The sequence below is a fragment of the Macaca nemestrina genome, chromosome 15, assembly GCF_043159975.1.
Source record: "Macaca nemestrina isolate mMacNem1 chromosome 15, mMacNem.hap1, whole genome shotgun sequence".
Classification (NCBI taxonomy): domain Eukaryota; kingdom Metazoa; phylum Chordata; class Mammalia; order Primates; family Cercopithecidae; genus Macaca; species Macaca nemestrina.
Window position 1 is genome coordinate 53345212 of NC_092139.1, and position 18005 is coordinate 53363216.

The 18005-nt window shown below is 44.2% G+C and overlaps 1 protein-coding gene across 6 annotated transcripts in view; it reads left to right on the forward strand.

Annotated features, from left to right (window-relative positions):
* LOC105486812 (solute carrier family 24 member 3) overlaps positions 1 to 18005 on the forward strand; it is a 506030-nt gene that overhangs the window by 473799 nt on the left and 14226 nt on the right. For 5 of the 6 annotated variants that reach the window (XM_011749881.2, XM_071079731.1, XM_071079733.1 and 2 more), the window contains 3 exons: positions 1031 to 1197; positions 4522 to 4636; positions 6345 to 6457. In XM_011749881.2, the coding sequence (XP_011748183.1) occupies positions 1031 to 1197; positions 4522 to 4636; positions 6345 to 6457 (395 nt within the window). Of the gene's footprint in view, positions 1 to 1030; positions 1198 to 4521; positions 4637 to 6344; positions 6458 to 8813; positions 8964 to 18005 lie in introns of those variants that run through there. The other variant, XM_071079734.1, reaches the window with a different exon arrangement.

The window sequence follows — 18005 nt, forward strand, 5'->3', positions numbered from 1 at the left end:
TCTTATAAAGTTAAATAAATACCCACCCTATGACTCAGCAATTCTCCTGGGTCTTCATCCAAGAGAGATGAAACATGCCCACAAAAAGACTTGTACAAACAGTGTTCGCAGTCATCTGGCTTGTAATACCCTCACACTGGCAACAAACAAATGCTCACCCACCGCCATATGGATAACAAATCGTAGCACACTCATAGGATGGAATACTACACAGCAATTAAAAGGAATGGATCACGCAACGTGAATGAATCTCAATCACATTAGGCTGAACAGAAGAAGGTAGGCACGAAAACATCCTATATGGTTTTATTTGAAGTTGGAAAACAGTTAAAACAGTATCTATGGTGGTAGAGGGTGAGGAGTTGACTAGAAAGAGGCACGGGAAACTTTCTGGAAGGTAGAGACACTGTGTATCTGGATTGCATTGAGGAGTACATGGAAATATGTATGCATATTTCTTTCTAGAGGTGAATTAGCAGTTAATCAGGACAGTAATACAAGTCTAGGCAGAGCCTTCAAATCCTCTTTGAAGATTCCGGCCCACTGACAGACCATGCTGAGAAATTCCACCAGGTGGCGCTGCGTCCGCTGACGCTGTATTATTGGGAGAAAACGTGGAAAACAGAAGTCCACTGGTGGTCTTCCTAGCTCCCCACCCCCATTTCGACCCCCTACACCTACACACATTCCGCCTCTTTTTCGTCCTGAGTATCCTCTTTTTTCCCACCTGGCCATCTGCCAAACCATCCCCCAAGTCCGGTGTTACTAAGAAGTGATTCACCCTCTCATTTCGGAGACCTAACTAGCAGGTGGGCAGTGGATAATTTTTTTTTAATTCTGCTTGGTGTTGTATGTCAGGTTTCGTTGGTGATGGAAAGTTATTTGAATGTTTTAGGAAAAGAGCAATATAATAAGGTTTAATTCTGGGGAAAGCAGTACAGACACTTGGCAGCGCAGGGAAATAAAGCTAACTGGGGTTCTTTATTATTTTTTTCTTTTTATTTCTTTTTGGCCGTTTTCATTTTTCCAGCGGGTAAACTGGAAACAGTGAAATGGGCGTTCACCTGGCCACTGAGTTTCGTCTTATACTTCACTGTACCCAACTGCAACAAGCCGCGCTGGGAGAAATGGTTCATGGTGACGTTTGCTTCCTCCACGCTGTGGATCGCAGCCTTCTCCTACATGATGGTGTGGATGGTGAGTGCAATTGGGACCCCATGGCACTGTTAAACCTCTTTAGAGGAAAAAGAAGGGAATAAGAGTCAGGGTTTCAGCCTATAACTGTACCAGTCAGCTATTGCTACAATAAGCTGCACAACGAACCACTCCTAAACTTAGTAGTTTAGAATTGCAGGCATCGATTCTCCTGCTCACACCTTTTCAGGTTGACTGTAGATTTATCAATCTTAGCTGGGCCTTGCTATGCAACTGTCTCTCAGGCTTCAGGGTGGTTGTGTTTGATTCAGGCAGCAGGTGGGGTCCATGTCTACTCCACATGTCTGCTCATTTTCTTTGTACTAGAGGCTAGCTACCTGGGATATTCTCTTCTCATAGTGCATCATTAGAATGCAAGAGAGTACATGAAAACACGAGATGCCTCCCTGGTCTTCTCCTGGCCCTGACTTACCATCACGTCCACTCACATTTTACTGGCCAAGCCCCACATCAATGGCATGGGGGAAATGTACTCCACCTGCTCCAGTGGGAAGAACAGCCATGTCTCAGGGCAAAGGACATGGAGGAAAGGCATGAAGAATTGGGAAATGGTGATCAATCCCTATCAGCAACTTAGTTTCTTCAACCAGACAATGAGGCATTGCATTAGGTGATCACTCAAGGGTCCCTTCTGAGGCTAAAATAATGAGTCAGTGATTCACATTGGTTGATTGACATTGACTGACATTAGTTGATTGACATTGATTCAGTGGCTTTGACATTAACAAAGCCATTTTAGGAAACCCAGCCTTCCAGAATGCATTACCCATTTATGGCTATACTTTTTAACGGGGGAGCAATTCCAAATCATTAGAATTGGCCAGAAATTAAAAGGCATGGCAAAATGATGCAAATCCAAATTTATCTTGCCTTGAGTGTTGGACAGAAATGCAATATAAATCTGGAGAATTAAACTCAAGAGCTAAAAAGAAGGTTCTGAAAAAGGTATTTTGGTAGGACCAAAAATACCCAGAAAAATTTTGTTACATGGATTGCAAATTGGTAAACCTGACACAACTAATTCATAATCTTCTCTTTCCTCAATATCACAAACATTTTTTTAAAACCCAAGGTTTATAGCCAGGGGTTTCTCCCTCATCCTGCATTCACTAATGTTTTTATCTGACATATGCACCAAGTGCCACCTCTTATCTGGGTTTGGGGGACAGTGTTGGCTGTCCCTGACCTTAAGGTGCTATGTGATTTTCTGTGCAGTCCCCTAACCAGCAGTCTAACTGACCTGACTCATCTGAGGTTCAACCTCCTTCTGTTTGCTTCCTTTGCCTCCAGCGGAGGTTCTAGTAAGTCCCAATCAATGCCCAGGACTAAGGGAAAAAACTAGGAGAAGCCGGAGACCTGGTCCCAGCCACCTGAGCAGTCTGCTCCCCTGAACTCCAGACTGAGCCACAAATATGATCATGAAAATGATGAGCCAGAGGCCAAGCCTGGCTGAGCCAAACCAGATTCCTACAGGGACTGAACTGAGGGTTAAAAAGGAAAAACAAGGTTTGGCCAGGATGCCGGTAGCTCCATTTGCTGCAAAGCAACAAAATAGAAACAGCGTGTGTTTCTGCAGCTCACTTTCCTCCCTGGAGACTGGAAGTCAGAAAGCCCTGTGGCCACCCCAGGTTCAATTCTGTTCAGTTCTGCTCAGTACTGAACAGAAATGAGCTGCATTCTCTGGTTTGAAAGGAGGCAAGGCAGGCATCTGTATGGATTTCACTCACATCCCCCCAGTCTTTGAACAGGGAAGGAGGGATTATGGCCTCTTTGGAGTGAAGTCAGGGTTCCGGGTGTAGGTGTCTCTCAAGGGCTGGCCCAGGAGGAACTGTGAGAAGAATGTGCTCCTCACAACATGTGGTTTGCATTTCCTGTAGTTTTATGGAAAGTGGCATCCTAAAATGATCTAACAGTTTCAACTCTTGTGAGTTATCTTCTCCTTGGGCCCACGTGCAGGGAATATGTCTCTTTTTCCAGTTACCTCTTTTTTTGCCACCAGCTCCCTCATCATCTGCCTCATCAACTGCTTTTGTTTTTTTAAGCATGCTTACGTTTGCCTTTTCTATATTTGCATAAGTTTAAGCGGTACAAGTGCAATTTGTTACATGGACATATTGTGTGATGGAAGTGACGAAGTCCTGACTTTAATGTATCCATGACTGAGATAATGTGCCTTGTACCCATTAAAGTAATTTGTCATCACCCACCTCACTTCATTCTGTGCTGAATTTAAACTGGGGTGGCCTCTGGCCTTCCTGACTTTCAGTCTCCAGGGAGGAAAATGAGACGCAGAAACACAACATTTCTGCGCCTGACCCTTCTGAGGCTCCATTGCCTATCATCCCACACCCATGTCCAAGTGTACACATTACGTAACACCCACTTATGAGTGAGAACATGTGGAGTTTGACTTTCTGTGTCTGAGCTGTTTCACTTAAGATAATGGTCTCCAGAAGCTATTATGATGAAGATGGACGAGGACAGCAAATTGCTACCAAGCTTCAAGGAACAGAGAAAAGGAAATGCTAGCTACAGCTTTCTCTTTTTTTTTTTTTTTTTTTTTTTTTTTTTGAGACAAGGTCTCACTCTGTTGCCCAGGCTGGAGTACAATAGCACTATCACAGCTCATTGCAGCCTGAACTTCCTGGGCTCAAGCCATCCTCCTGCCTCAGCCTCTCAAGGAGCTGGGATCACAGGCATACACCACCATGCCCAGCTAATTTTTAAAATTTTTTGTAGAGACAAGGTCTCACTATGTTGCTCAGGCTGGTCTAGAACTTTTGAACTTAAGCAGTCCTCTCAACTTGGCTTCTCAAAGTGACAGGATTACAAGCATGAGCCATTGTGCCCAACCTTAGAGTTATGCCTTTTCTGACAAGTATGGATACTGTCAAATCCAGCCCCTTTGCAGTTCTTCTAAATTCCTATTATGCATCCCCCCTGACATGGACACTCAAATTCCAAGCAAAGCATCCATCCATTCTGGATTCCTAGGGCCACCCGTAGTTCAAATATTCTGTCCCAATATTAAGAAATTCTATTTTCTCTTCTCAAACCACCCACCTCACCTGAAAAGAACAAGTGAAAAGACCAATGTTTTGTTGGAAAGCATGGGTCCTATTATAGCACTGTCCCCTGACCTGCAGCCCCAGCCAGCATCCACATAGGACTGATACAGAGAGCAGACATTGCACCCCACAGAGATAGCCCAGACAGTACCCTGTTGTGAGTCTCCATCAGAAGAACCATGGGCCGGTGGGGCTTGAGGTGACCCCTCAGCTCACCATCTCTTCCTGCTCCTTCTAGGTCACAATCATTGGTTACACCCTGGGGATTCCTGATGTCATCATGGGGATCACCTTCCTGGCTGCCGGGACCAGCGTGCCTGACTGCATGGCCAGCCTCATTGTGGCCAGACAAGGTGGGACTTCCAGTGGCAATGGGGAAGGAGGGAGGGAAGAAAAGAGGGAGGGAGGAAGGGAGGGAGGGAGGGAAGGAAGGAAGGCAGGATGGAGAAGAGAAAGGAAGGAGAGAGAAGAGAAGAAAAGAGGGAGGGAGGGAGTGAAGGAAGGAAAGAGGGAAGGAAGGAAGGAACGAAGGAAGGAAGGAAGGAAGGAAGGAAGGAAGGAAGGAAGGAAGGAAGGAAGAGAGGGCCTCTCTACCTGGGGTACCTACCTGGCAATTAACAAGGTTTGGAAGGAGGGAGGGTGATGCCATGTTGGTTGAAAGGTTTCCTGGGATCAGAAGAACAGAGAAATGATCCAGAAGGTCCCACCCTTGAGGAAAGCAAAGACATTTCCAGGTAGCACCCGTAGCCTCTTCTGGAGGCTGTATCACCATCCTTCTATTATTCAAAGTAGTGGGAAATGTACTGACAGCTAACCTTTGCTGAGTAAAGCATCGCAGATGCAGTATCTTATTTGATTTAAACAACAGCTCTGTGAAGTAAGCATAATCATACCCCCATTTTATGGACAAGAAAATTGAGGCTTAGAGAGGACAGATCCCATCCCTAAAGCTGACCCACCTGCAGTGCCCTCTGAGTGACAGGTCCCAGAGGTCAGTTTTCAGAGTGTGACAGATCCTTCCCTCCTTCAAAGCCAAGCTCACAGGCTCACAGCTCACTTTCCCAAACAGATGCCCCAGATGGTCACACCCTTCTGCAGCACTCATTCTGATGCATCTGCCTGATTTATGCTGGAAGGCATTTGTTTCAAACAAATGTGTGTTGAGCTACAAAACTTAGCCCAGTATCCCATAGACATCCTCAAGAAGCTCTACTATTGTCTACACTATTGTTCAGTTATTCTGAAGAAGGCCTAGAGACAGTGCAGGGCAGTTGGAAGATGACCCAGTGTGCAGGTGTGATCTCGGGAGTCACTTTCTAGAATGGTTGAGTTTATTCCTTTCCATAAGGTTGTCTCAGAATCTCCAAAATCCTTGAAATCATCTGTATTAGTGTGTCTCACATTGCTGTAAAGAAATGCCTGAGGCTGAGTAATTTATCAAAAAAGAGCTCTAACTGGCTGACGGTTCTGCAGGCTGTACAGGAAGCATGGCAGCATCTGCTCAGCTTCTGGGGAGGCCTCAGGAAACTTCAGTCATGGTGGAAGGTGAACGGGGAGCAGGCATGCCTTACATGGCAGGAGCAAGAGGGTGGGGGGAGGTGCTACACACGTTTAAACAACCAGATCTCACGAGATCTCACTCACTGTCACAAAGCTGGTACCAATGGGGGATGGTGCTAAACCACTCGTAAGAAACCACCCCCATAATCCAATCACCTCCCGCCAAACCTCACCTCCAACACTGAGGACTACGATCCACATGAGATTTTGTGGGGACACAGACACAAAGCATATCACTGTATTTGGTTTTTTGAATCACTTATATTCAGTCAGTGATCATGTTTGAAGTAAAGGTCAACCATTCAATAGAACGTGTGTTTCTATGCTTGATAATTGGTGTCATCCTTTCACATGGGTGATGGCCTTGAAAGAGAAGCACATATGTGAGCTTGCAGAACCACACTCTGGCTGTGAGATTAAAGGTTTGGGAGAGTCCTATGTGGGGCCCCTGCACTCTCCTGGGTTCCCTTCCCTCACTTAAGTGACCTCTTGTCGCTGCAGGGATGGGAGACATGGCCGTGTCCAACTCCATTGGGAGCAACGTGTTTGACATTCTGATTGGCCTCGGTCTCCCCTGGGCTCTACAGACCCTGGCTGTGGATTACGGATCCTACGTAAGTGGTTTTCTCCAGGACTTCTCCTGAAATCCAGGGCTACGTGGACTCTGTTTTAACAGCCTTGGCCACAGGGTCTTTGTCTCGGGGCAAAGGGGGTGTAGAAATCGTAATATTGAGGGGAAAACAAATTCTCCTTGTCAAAGGCCTTCCTAAGTCAGGCTTGCAGGGACATTCAGGACTTTAGAGCAGGGGCCAGCAAACTTTTTCTGTCAAGGGGCAAATACTAAACATTTTAGGCTTTGTGGGCCAGAGGATGTTTATACAGCTCTTCAGCTTTGCTGCTGTAGTAGAAAAATGGCCATAGACAACAAATAACCAAATGGGCATGTCTGTTTCAATACAACTTTCCTAATAGAAACTGAAGTTTGAATTTTATATCATTTTTATATGTCATGATATATTACACTTCTTTTGATTTTTGTTCCAGCCATTTAAATATGTAAAAACCATTCCTCACTAGTGGACTGTGCAGAAACAATTGGTGGGTCAAATTTGGCCCATGGGTCATAACTTGCCAACTCCTACTTTAGTGTACTTAGACTTGCTTCACCTTATTACAGGCTAAGTGATGCATGTCAGAGACATATTGGAGAGATGCCATCCAGGTTGGCCACTGAAAGGGCATCGCCCACTACAGGGGGTCACAGAATTCCAAATAACTCTTCTAAGTTCTGCAGCCCAGAGGGTGAGACTTTTGCAATCAGGCTTTTACGAATTGACTCACATCAGCCAAATTCACAAGAGTTTGATGTCTAGGATAGAATGTCAACAGATGGTAGTAACAGATGGTAAGATATATAAGGGCTGTGCAGAAAGCATATGCTTATTTTGGATGATATGTTCTCTATATTCCTGGAGAAATATCTTATGTGGGAGTTATTTTGGGCATCCTATGACCATCCTCTAATTCAGTGTTTCAGGAGTACTCACAGATTACATTCATGGCTAAGGTTTATTATAGCACAGGATATGGGATAAAAGGAGCTGGAAAGTGAAATGCATCAGGAGAAGCCCAGCATGGTCAGCTGCAGGCCTCTAATTCCTTCCCTAATGAGTCACACAGAACGTGCTTTCTCCCTTGCAAGGAACATGCATGAGATGTCTCTGTCCAGGGAAGTCCACTGGAGGCTGAGGCTTTTGGGGAGGGCTGGTCTGGTAGGCGCATTTCTGCTGCACGAACAGCCGTGATGCCTGAATCTCAGAACCACAGCATAGATACCAGGTAGACATTATACAGTTTGCCAAATGATCCTGACAAGTTGGTACAGCATGGCCTATCGCTTCTGGGGTACAAACCAATGTCATCAATTGTAACATCCCAAGGGTCACATTCATAGGGGTTGGCCAAAGGTCAACCATGGTTCTGGACTCTCCTGGAGGTATGCAAGGATTAGATAACCAGGCCTGCTGTGTCAACAACTTTCACACAGAAGGTCAAAGTATTGTTTTATTTTTCAGAGTAAATGTTGCTAGCTACTGTGTTACCAAAAACCCCAAAATTCCACTGGAGTAGCCCAACAAGGGTTTGGTTTTTTACTCAAATTCCACTGCAGATAGTCCCATCCTGGCAGCTCCCATGGGCTCTTCCAAGCAGAAACTCAGGGTTTGTGGCACAGTCTATCCAGTGGTTCTACCATCTTAAAGTCCTTCTCCCATAGCAACACAGAAAGCAGAGAAGGCAAGGGCATGGAATATTATGTAGATCATTTTCTGATGAGGCCCAGAAGTGGTATCTGTCCCAACTGTTCTCATCCCACTGTCCACATAAGTTACATGTGCCCACTTGGATGCAAGAAGGATCCAGGTAATTAGTTTAGTGTTGTGCCTGAAATTCATATAGCCACATGTAGCTTGTGGCTGACTGTTGGACCCTGCAGCTCTAGAGGATTAAATGACAATCCCCCAGAGTCTAATCCATAGATAACTATTAACATTTCAGCATATTTTTCTTTCTCTAGGTTACTTTGTATAGCTAAGATGATCCTATAAAGCCAATTTTATACATTGCTTTTTATACTTCCTGTTATATCAAACATGTTTTCCTCAAAATCTAATTGGAAACATCATCTTCAAGGTGACCTATTATTACAGTATGTTCCAGAATTTACATAATCATGCTGCTGATCTTGGACACTTATGTTGATTCAAACCTTTCACTGTTTCAAGTAGTGACACCACAGACATCTTTGTACATTAATCTATAAGTTTTAGAGTTGTACATAGATCTATACTTTTCAAGTTTACATTTCAAGTTTTTTTTAGATGATTTTTCTCAGTGTTGGAAAAGTTCCATAAAAGAATGACAGATTGACATTCCAGAATGACAACATTTTTTATGTGGTTATTTGTCCAGATTCATTCCTGAAGTTTTGGGACAGCTTTATGACACCCTCGTATCCTGACCACAGGAAGCTCCACGAAGGCTGACATTGAACCTTTCACTTGTCTGTCTTCTTCATGGCACACAGTATGGGGCAGGCACATACTCAAGCCATGAAAAGCCTGTTGAATAAATGGGAATCCATGTTTAGCTCTTCCATGGCCTTTCTATTCACTTTCACCAGCAGTGAAAGTTACCTTTCATGAATTAGAGGGACACTTCAGGTCCAGGCTGAGACATGAAGGCATGAATAACCTTGTAATTTGGTGCCTCCCAAAACATATTTTTATTTAAAAAAATATTTCAGCATTTATTTTCAAGATGAGATAAAATGTTTCGTGAGCAAAGGGTGGAGATAGGAGATGACTGGTTTCTTCAGTTATGCAGTCTTCCCTTGTTATCAGGCAGTTCAGCTCTGAACTCAAACTTGCATATCACGCTCTGAACAAATGCTTTGCAGTTAACACAGCCTAACTTCTTTAAAAACATTTAGTGACTTTCTGTTCCTACTCGGTCATACTTGACAAGGAAGCCAATAAAGATGCTCCTTAGCCAGATTCAGAGTGCTGCATACAGGGGTCTGATGAACTCATTAGCAGTCCATCTGGTTTATTCCTCAGCTTGTTTCACTTCCCCATTTACCTCTTATCAAAGTTATGAGGAATTAAAAATCAGACCTATCTCAATTTTAACTGCTTTGTGTCCCTCTGTTGAGGACTAGAAGACAGTGGTTTAAAAATGACATCCAAAAGAAGAAGAAAAAACTGGTTCTAAACAACCTGATAAATTCATCCCTGCATAATATATTTTTCCCAGGATGACTCTCCAGTGAGAGAGAGACAGGCAGGACCAGAGAATGAGAAACTTTCAATGTCCTTCAGATCCATGATATTTTTTTTTATTTTACTTTGATTAAAGGGGACAATCATAGAAGGTGAAATCAAAAACTTTCAAAACAAAATGAAAACTCACCCCAGAAGCAAACTAGTTTATCTTACCAACTTTGAAATCTTCCTGACTAGACATGGATATCAGGCCTGAAATTCCAACTCGATTCAGCACACCATAAATCATTCCCCTAATGATCTCTCCTCCTTTCCTCTCCTTCTGACATTCCCCTAATACTCTTTAGAGAACAAACAAATTAAACGTTATTCTTCTATCAGTAATTCCCAGAGCTATGAAAGCATACTCTTTCCAGATCTCAATGTCTACTGACATGGTGACATCATGAAAACAAAAATTCAGGCTTTAGTGGATGTTTGGCCCAAATTCATGTTTTTCATCTGAAGATGACATAATTGGATCACTGTGGTCATTCTGCTGGAATTGTACAAGAGCCACATTAAGTCTTGAAATTGAAGATCTACTTTATCCTTGGAGTCAAGGGGGAAATGCAGGAGCAGAAACCACTCTGGCTTGTTATGATCAATAGCCATGACACACACAAGAGTCCTCTTGGGGGAGACTTGGTTAGGAAGACTGTAGAGAAAGGTGTGTCATGTTGTGTTTCCATCCAAATGCTGCTGTTTCTGTAATCAGTGCAAAAAACAAACAAACAAAAAAGATCGTTTTATTCTGGGGATACAAATATCCAATGTAGACCACTCTCTTGAAAGTAGAAAATCAGTAATATAATCAATAAACAGTTTATGAACTCCAGGGAAGTCAAGGAGATTCCATTTGATATATGGTATGAGGTAGGGATTCAATTTTATTATTTGGCACATGGATATATAGTTGTTTCAGCACCCTCTGTTGAAAAGGAGATTTCATTTTGAGCTTTAAAAATTCAATGGAAAAATTTCTGGTTAGCTTATTTTTCAGTAATAATCACAACCTAGGAACTACTAGAAAGCCATGATTTGGTTAAAGCTGTGAATGTTGCATTTCATAAGTAATGCTAACTTCCACTATTTGGAAAAGTTTTTATCCTGAGTCAAGACTAAAATGTAAATGAACAAGAAACAGGGACAGATTAACCTGGTGAACTGAATCAGGGAGGTGAGAGTCATAAAATCAGCCCCAGATCCTAGTGGCATGCTTTAATATTTTGCTTTCTTCTTCTTTTATTCAAGTAGTTTGCTCTCTTTCCTTGAGAGGGCATTTAATAAGGGAAGAATCCCTATGAACAGAAGAACCCCAAATGCTCCCCACATCCTAAATCCTAATCCTTATAAGCTCTCCCCAAATGCATCCTCACACTGCACATAATCTCTTTCCACATCCCTGTTGACCCATCCACGTTCCTCCTTGTTTCACAGTTATTTACCACATCTCTCTCTGCTGTTAGAGTCTGAGTTTAAGGCCTCATCCACTTCATGTCTGCCACCAATATCCATCTTACACATATGTAGGGTCCAACCCCACAGGGTTGGTGGGTTTTTCTCCCCATGTGTGGAGAAGAGAGATTGTAGAAATAAAGACACAAGACAAAGAGATAAAAGAAAAGACAGCTGGGCCCAGGGGACCGCAACCACCAAGACATGGAGACCGGTAGTGGCCCCGAATGCCAAACAGCACTGATATTTATTGGATACAAGACAAAGGGGCAGGGTAAGGAGTGTGAGCCATCTCCAGTGATAGATAAGGTCATGTGGGTCACATGCCCACTCAACAAGGGGCCCTTCCCTGCCTGGCAGCCGCGGCAGAAGGAGAGAGACAGCTTACACCATTATTTCTGCATATCAGAGACTTTTAGTACTTTCACTCATTTTGCTACTGTTATCTAAAAGGCAGAGCCAGGTGTACAGGATGGAACATGAAAGCGGACTAGGAGTGTGACCACTGAAGCACAGCATCACAGGGAGACAGTTAGGCCTCCAGATAACTGCGAGTGGGCCTGAATGATGTCAGGCCCTCCGCGAGAGGTAGAGGAGTAGAGTCTTTTCTAAACTCCTCCGGGGAAAGGGAGACTCCCTTTCCCGCTCTGCTAAGTAGCGGGTGTTTTCCCTTGACACTGACGCTAGCACTAGACCCCCATCCGCTTGGCAACAGGTGTCTTCCCAGACGCTGGTGTTACCGCTAGACCAAGGAGCCCTCTGGTGGCCGTGTCCGGGCATAACACAAGGCTTGCACTCTTACCTTCTGGTCACTTCTCACTATGTCCCTTCAGCTCCTATCTCTGTAATGGCCCGGTTTTTCCTAGGTTATGATTATAGAGTGGGGATTATTATAATATTGGAATAAAGAGTAATTGCTACAAACTAATGATGAATGATATTCATATATAATCGTATCTATTATCTATATCTAGTATAACTATTCTTATTTTATATATTTTATCATACTGGAACAGCTCGTGCCCTCGGTCTCTTGCCTTGGCACCTGGGTGGCTTGCCGCCCACACAATAGAAGGACATTTTGTTTGTTTAAATAGAGAATAAATTTTATTTTTTCAGTTGCAGCAGCAAGCAATCCCTTTGTACATCGATAGCTCCTGAGATCTTTGCCATGTGTCAGCCCAGTTAAATAATTTATATTAATGGTGGTGATCCTGAGTCATTCAAGCAAAAGTTAAGTTGTATCTCATACCCTCTAGGATAAGCATCAAGTGTATGATCTATTTCAGAGTGAAATATTTCATCAAAAATAGTTAAGGAACTAGCCTACAGAGAGGTAGACTTAAATTTTCCAGAAGCTTTTGCTTGTACAGACTATGCTTCTTTGACTAATAATGTTAGGTCCAAATAGTAACAGTATTTGGCCCAACCAAACTATGCCTTTTGGTTTTCTTGGAGGCTGGGGGTCCCAGAAAATGGCTGTCTGAACTCAGACCACGTGGTTACAGGGGCCCCCCCACCAGGGGCTTCTTTTTTTCTCTAGCTCATCCTTCAGGTATCAATACAGATGTTGAACTGGGATTTCCCAAGCCTGGACCAGGTGTCATGCCTGTGTTCAGCAGTTCTCATCAGAGTGCTTACCTTTACCCCTTGAGCTGAGTCTCCCCCTGGAGAAGTGACCTCCCTGAAGACAAGAACTGTGCTCATCTTATGCATTTTTTATTTCCTCTATGCCTAGCTCAGTGCCTGGCACTTGTAACATATTCCAAAAATATTGGATGGATGGATGGATGGATGGATGGATGGATGGATGGATGGATGGATGGAGAGATGGATGAATGGATGGAGAAATGGATGGATGGATAGATGGATAGATGGATGGAGGAACATGTGTGAGCAAAGAAGAACAAAGCAGTAGGATGATTTGAGAAGAGAGCAGGGGGCAAGCACAACAGCAAAAAGAATAGCTAGAATTCACTGAGCATCTAGTCTGCACTGGGCACTGTAGGGACACTGTTCACATGGTCTCATCAAATCCTTCCAACGCCTATATAAGGAAATGATTATTCTTTCAACCAGGGCTTATTATGCACCCACTATATGCCAGGAACTTGTCAAGGCAATAGGGATTCAGAAGTGAATAAGGTAGACAGGACCTTTCCTCTTAGAGTATACATTGAGTGGGAAAGGATAGACAATACATACATGAGCAAATGCCTGATTGCACTAACTTCAGAGGACAAAAGCCTTATGCAGATGATGAAATGAAGTGATGTTTTAGAGAGTGAGGTGCAGGTGTCACTCTGTATTTATTGAACAGGAGATTAAGTTCTGTGTGGAGTCATGAATGACAAGAGCCAGCCACGGGAAGAGAGGGGTGTGTGGAGAGCAGGGGAACATTCTGAGAAGGAACTGTACTTGCAAAGGCATTGAGGCAGGATGTGTCCTAGAACGGGAGGCATGCTGGGCAGGGTTAGTGTGGAGTAAGGTGGGCAGGGGTCATACTGGGCCACCAAGACTGGCCACAGGGCTCAGGTTTCATGCTAAATCCAATCTAGTTCTTACCTCAGTTCTGCAGATTAGGAAACCAAGTGGCAGAGGTTAAATCACACAGCCAGAAAGAGGCAGAGAGGAGTGCTTTCCTCAAAGCACTGACAACTACTGCCAAAGCAAATCATGCCACAGCGGTCACCCTTGCATAACTCTGGGCTCAGAGGAGACATTTCAGACCAGATCCATCCCTGAGTTGGAATCTTTGCTAAAAGACAGGGCGGGGTCTGCTTATTAATGCTTAGGTGGCCTCTTCAACTTCATATAAAGAAGCGAGCAGCTAAAAGGGGAGCAAATTCTGATCCCCAGTTTTCTATCCCAAAAGTACCAACAGGCATCATGGGGGCTGCCCTCATTGCTGCCCTGGGCCATGGTAAATGATATTTTTACAGGGAGTTTCTGTCTGATGGTTGGAGGAACTGCTCTGGATCCTTTGTTCAGTCCCTGGTCCCTCCCTGGCTCTCTTTGGGTGCCTTCAAGTGGCCAATTCCTCATGCTCAGCCACACTGGGCAGGGTGGGGGGACATCACCATGAAGCTCATACCGAAATGCAGACGTTATTTGGAAAAATAATCCCAGGTTCATGGAAAAGCAGATCTAGGGCTTATTTGCTGAGAGCATTTTGATCTGCCCTCTTCTCCACCACAAGCTTTTCCTAGGAGAGGCTTTATTTCCAAAAAGACACTCGAAAGCCTCGTTTCATGTAGCATGGTAGTGACCGCATGACATCTTTCTGCATCTCTGACATCAGAACTGAGCAGCCACTGTGGGTTTAATGGCCTCTCCTAACCTCACAAGGGACCTGCCAACAATTTTGAAGCAATTTTTCCATCTCATCTAGATGGGATTTCCAAGTCATAATTATCTGATAATTACCATCCAGACAGCTGTTTTGTGCATGGCATTAGGTTTAAGCATTTGGCAGGGAAGGATGAATGCAGTTTTACAGATTTTGACATTTCTTAGCACCTTGTGGCTTGCTCAGAAAGCAGCTAGTTACCTAAGTGCCCAAAGTAAGAAATCTTTCTAAAAGTCAAAGCTTGGAAAATGAGCACTTCTTGTTCCATTATGGTGATGAACGTCTGTTCCACAAGCTTTAAGAGAGCTGAGAAAGTCTCATGCAGGCTCCAGGAAGCCAGGGCAAAGCACATACTTCCAAGCTAGGGCTTAGAAATGTAAAATAAATCTGAGATGCAATGGAGGGAGGGTGTCTGTCTCTCTGTCTCCAAGCAAGACCACCAGAGTCCAGAAACAACAGAGACAAAGAGAAGAGCTGTCCAGAAATATTCTCGCCCCACACTGTCTGCCTGGTTTATTCTTTCTTTGACCAAGCATTAATTGAGTGCCTTCTGTGTACTCCACTAGTAACCACTGGAGATGGTGCAGTAAGCAAGACAGGCAGAAGCCTATGCTCCTGGACATACAGCTATGGAAGGAGAGAATTGCATAAGCAATTCCAAAACAAGATATGATGCCTGCTTTCCTAAGGGCTGCTTATACAGAAGTTTAGGCAGTGTATGGCAGCGATCAGGGGATCTGGAATGCTGGGGTGGAAATGACAGTTATTCTGAGAATCCAAGATTATCAGGACAAGCAGGTGAAGAGAGATGAGAACTTTTTTTTCCAAACAGAAATAAGAGCTTGTAGAACACCAAGATATGGGAAAACTTGTTGCACTGAAGGACCCAAGGGCTGCTTCTGTGGCTGGGGGGAGTACGGGAGGGGTGAGGAGTTGGAGAGTTGAAACAAAGTGGCAGAAATGAAACTAGAGACAGAGAGAAGCTGCATGGTAAAGGCCATGGTAATGGAAAGAATGAAGGGTACATGAGAAGGAGAGGTATAGTCATGTGTGCCTTTTAGAAAGGAGATTCTGACAATTCCATAGAGAAAGCATTAGAGCCTGATGAGACTGATGGCAACAAGATCAGTTATAAGGCATTTGCAGGAAAGAGAAAATAGGGTGATTGGATTAGGATAGTTGTATCTGTTAGCTATGGTTACTCCATATGCTAAGTAACAAAAGGCAGGCATCCATTAGCGTATATTTCTCAGTCTTACCTTTGTGGCTGACAAGTGTGTGGCTGGTCTGGGCTTGGCTGCAGGCTTCATATGAGTCTGCTCCATGTGCCTCTCATTCTCTTTGGACCACTGGCTTCTCAAGACAGTCTTCTCATGATGTGTCTCAAAGAAGACACATCCTGTTTTGCTCTTCTCAAAGCAAGAGCACAAGAAGACGCACCCAGCTTCGGAAACACATTTTGGATTCAGGCTCATATCAGGTCAGCTAACACCATTGGCCAAAGAGTATCACACAGCCAAGCCCCAAATCAGGAAGCAGAAAAAATGCATCCACCCACCATGAGGTTATGGAAAGTGTGTGGATATAAAACCTATTATGGGGAGAGGAAGTGAGACCAGCAGTTTGCTCTGCCTCCACAGTAGCTGTAATACTGGAGATCAGTGGAAAGCTAAGCAAGAGACTACAGAAAAAAATAACAGGACCTGGTAATTGGTTTAACTTTAGCCCCTAAACAGCTGTTCATGCGGAGGTGAGTCGGGAGAGGCAAGGATTTTGTAAACTATTGCAAAATTTCCGGGTGCTATTGTAACTACGATTGAGGATTTTAGCAAGGCAAGGGCATGATTCACTTTACATTTTAAGATTCCATTCAATGCTGTTTGTAAATGCACAGGAGGCAAGAGTGGATGAGGGGAGACAGGTCAAGGAGCTGATGACAAAAATAGATTCTTTTTAAGGGAGAATTAATAAGGTTTTCTGACAGATGTATGGAGAGGGTAAGAAGAAGAATCATAAGTAACATATGATTCTTTGCTTGGGCAACTAAGGGTATTGTGGTGCCATTCATGGAGATGGGGAGACAAGCTGGGAGATGAGGAACACATTTAAGGTGAAATACCAAATCTTCCATTTAGGACAAATAAAGTTTGATATGTTTGCGGGTCATCGGAATGGAGATGTCAAGCAGGTAGTGGAAATGATGAGTCTGAAGTTCAGAGGCAAGGTCTTGGTTGCAGATATGAACTTGGGAGTCAAGAGCATTAATTGCAAGTAACAAAGTAAGAAGGTAAGTGTAGATAGAGGAGAAGGCCTAGAACATGTTGTGATGTTGGATGGGGGAAGAAACAAACATTCACTGAAGGAGACTGAGGAAGGGCCAGCCAGAGATGTGGAGAATCAGAAGAAAGGGGGCCACAGAGCCAGAAGAAAGTTATAAGGAGGTTGGAGCAACCAAGTATATCAGACCTTGTCCAAGGTCCTTCTTCTAAGGCCAGCACTTTCAACCAACCATCACCTCCTCCAAGAAGCCTACCCTCTGCCAAATTTAGTACCTGTATGACAGCATGGGGTTATATTCTGTGGTGTGTGTGCCTCCCCCTTAACTCCCTGAGGGCAGGAACTGTATCTGACTCAACTCGTGCTCCTTAACACCTAGCAGAGGGCTTTCTGTGGAATGAATCAATGAACCCATTAGTTCTTGATATCTCCCACGTCTTTCATTCTCACCTTGTATGGCAACCATTCCCAATTCAGGCTCCCAGCACCAGGACACTGCTCCCTCTGCTAGAACCAGCCTTCCCTTTTCTGCAAATTCCTTCCCTCGCCCCCAGGGACAGTAGGGTGCTGGAGCCAACTCATACAGCCTCCAGAGAAGCGATCATGTGCAACCCTTCGTAGCTTCCTCCGGTGATGCCACGTTGGTAGTCTGAAATCAGCCGTGATGGCAGTATTTACACCACAGAAACAGGACCGTGTCAGAAGGCCACTGCTAGGGTCTTCTACAAACTATCCCCACAGGAACTAGATAGGTAACTTGGGGATTGTGTATGATGTCTTAATGAATGAGGCCTCTCAAGGTTATTCAAGCATAGCTCCTGGGAGCAAAAGTATCACCACCCAATTCCCTTAATATTGACCATTGAGTTTCAGGCTCTATGTCAGGAAAATTAGGTGATGCCCGGGGGAAGGAAGGGTTCTTCCAGATCCTACTGTGGAAGGGCTTACCTAGAAAGCCGAATCAGTCTCTTTGTTCATCACAGTTTAGGTCCCTCAGAAACTATTCATTTCTAAGATGAGGGTCCAGGGTAAAGAGTTTATTGAGGGGGAGCAGTATGACAGTGGAGAGAGAGAAGGAGGGAAGGCAGCTCACAGCAACTGTTCTAGCAAGACTATTACCACAGTGGGCACCCAGGGCTGACTCCCACAGTGGGAGTCTGGGAAACAGGGGACAGCTTCTGTCTCAGAATGACTCCATCCGAGAGGCAAAGGAGCTTGCACCCACTCCTCAGAGTCATTGGCTGAGAACAGCTTCTA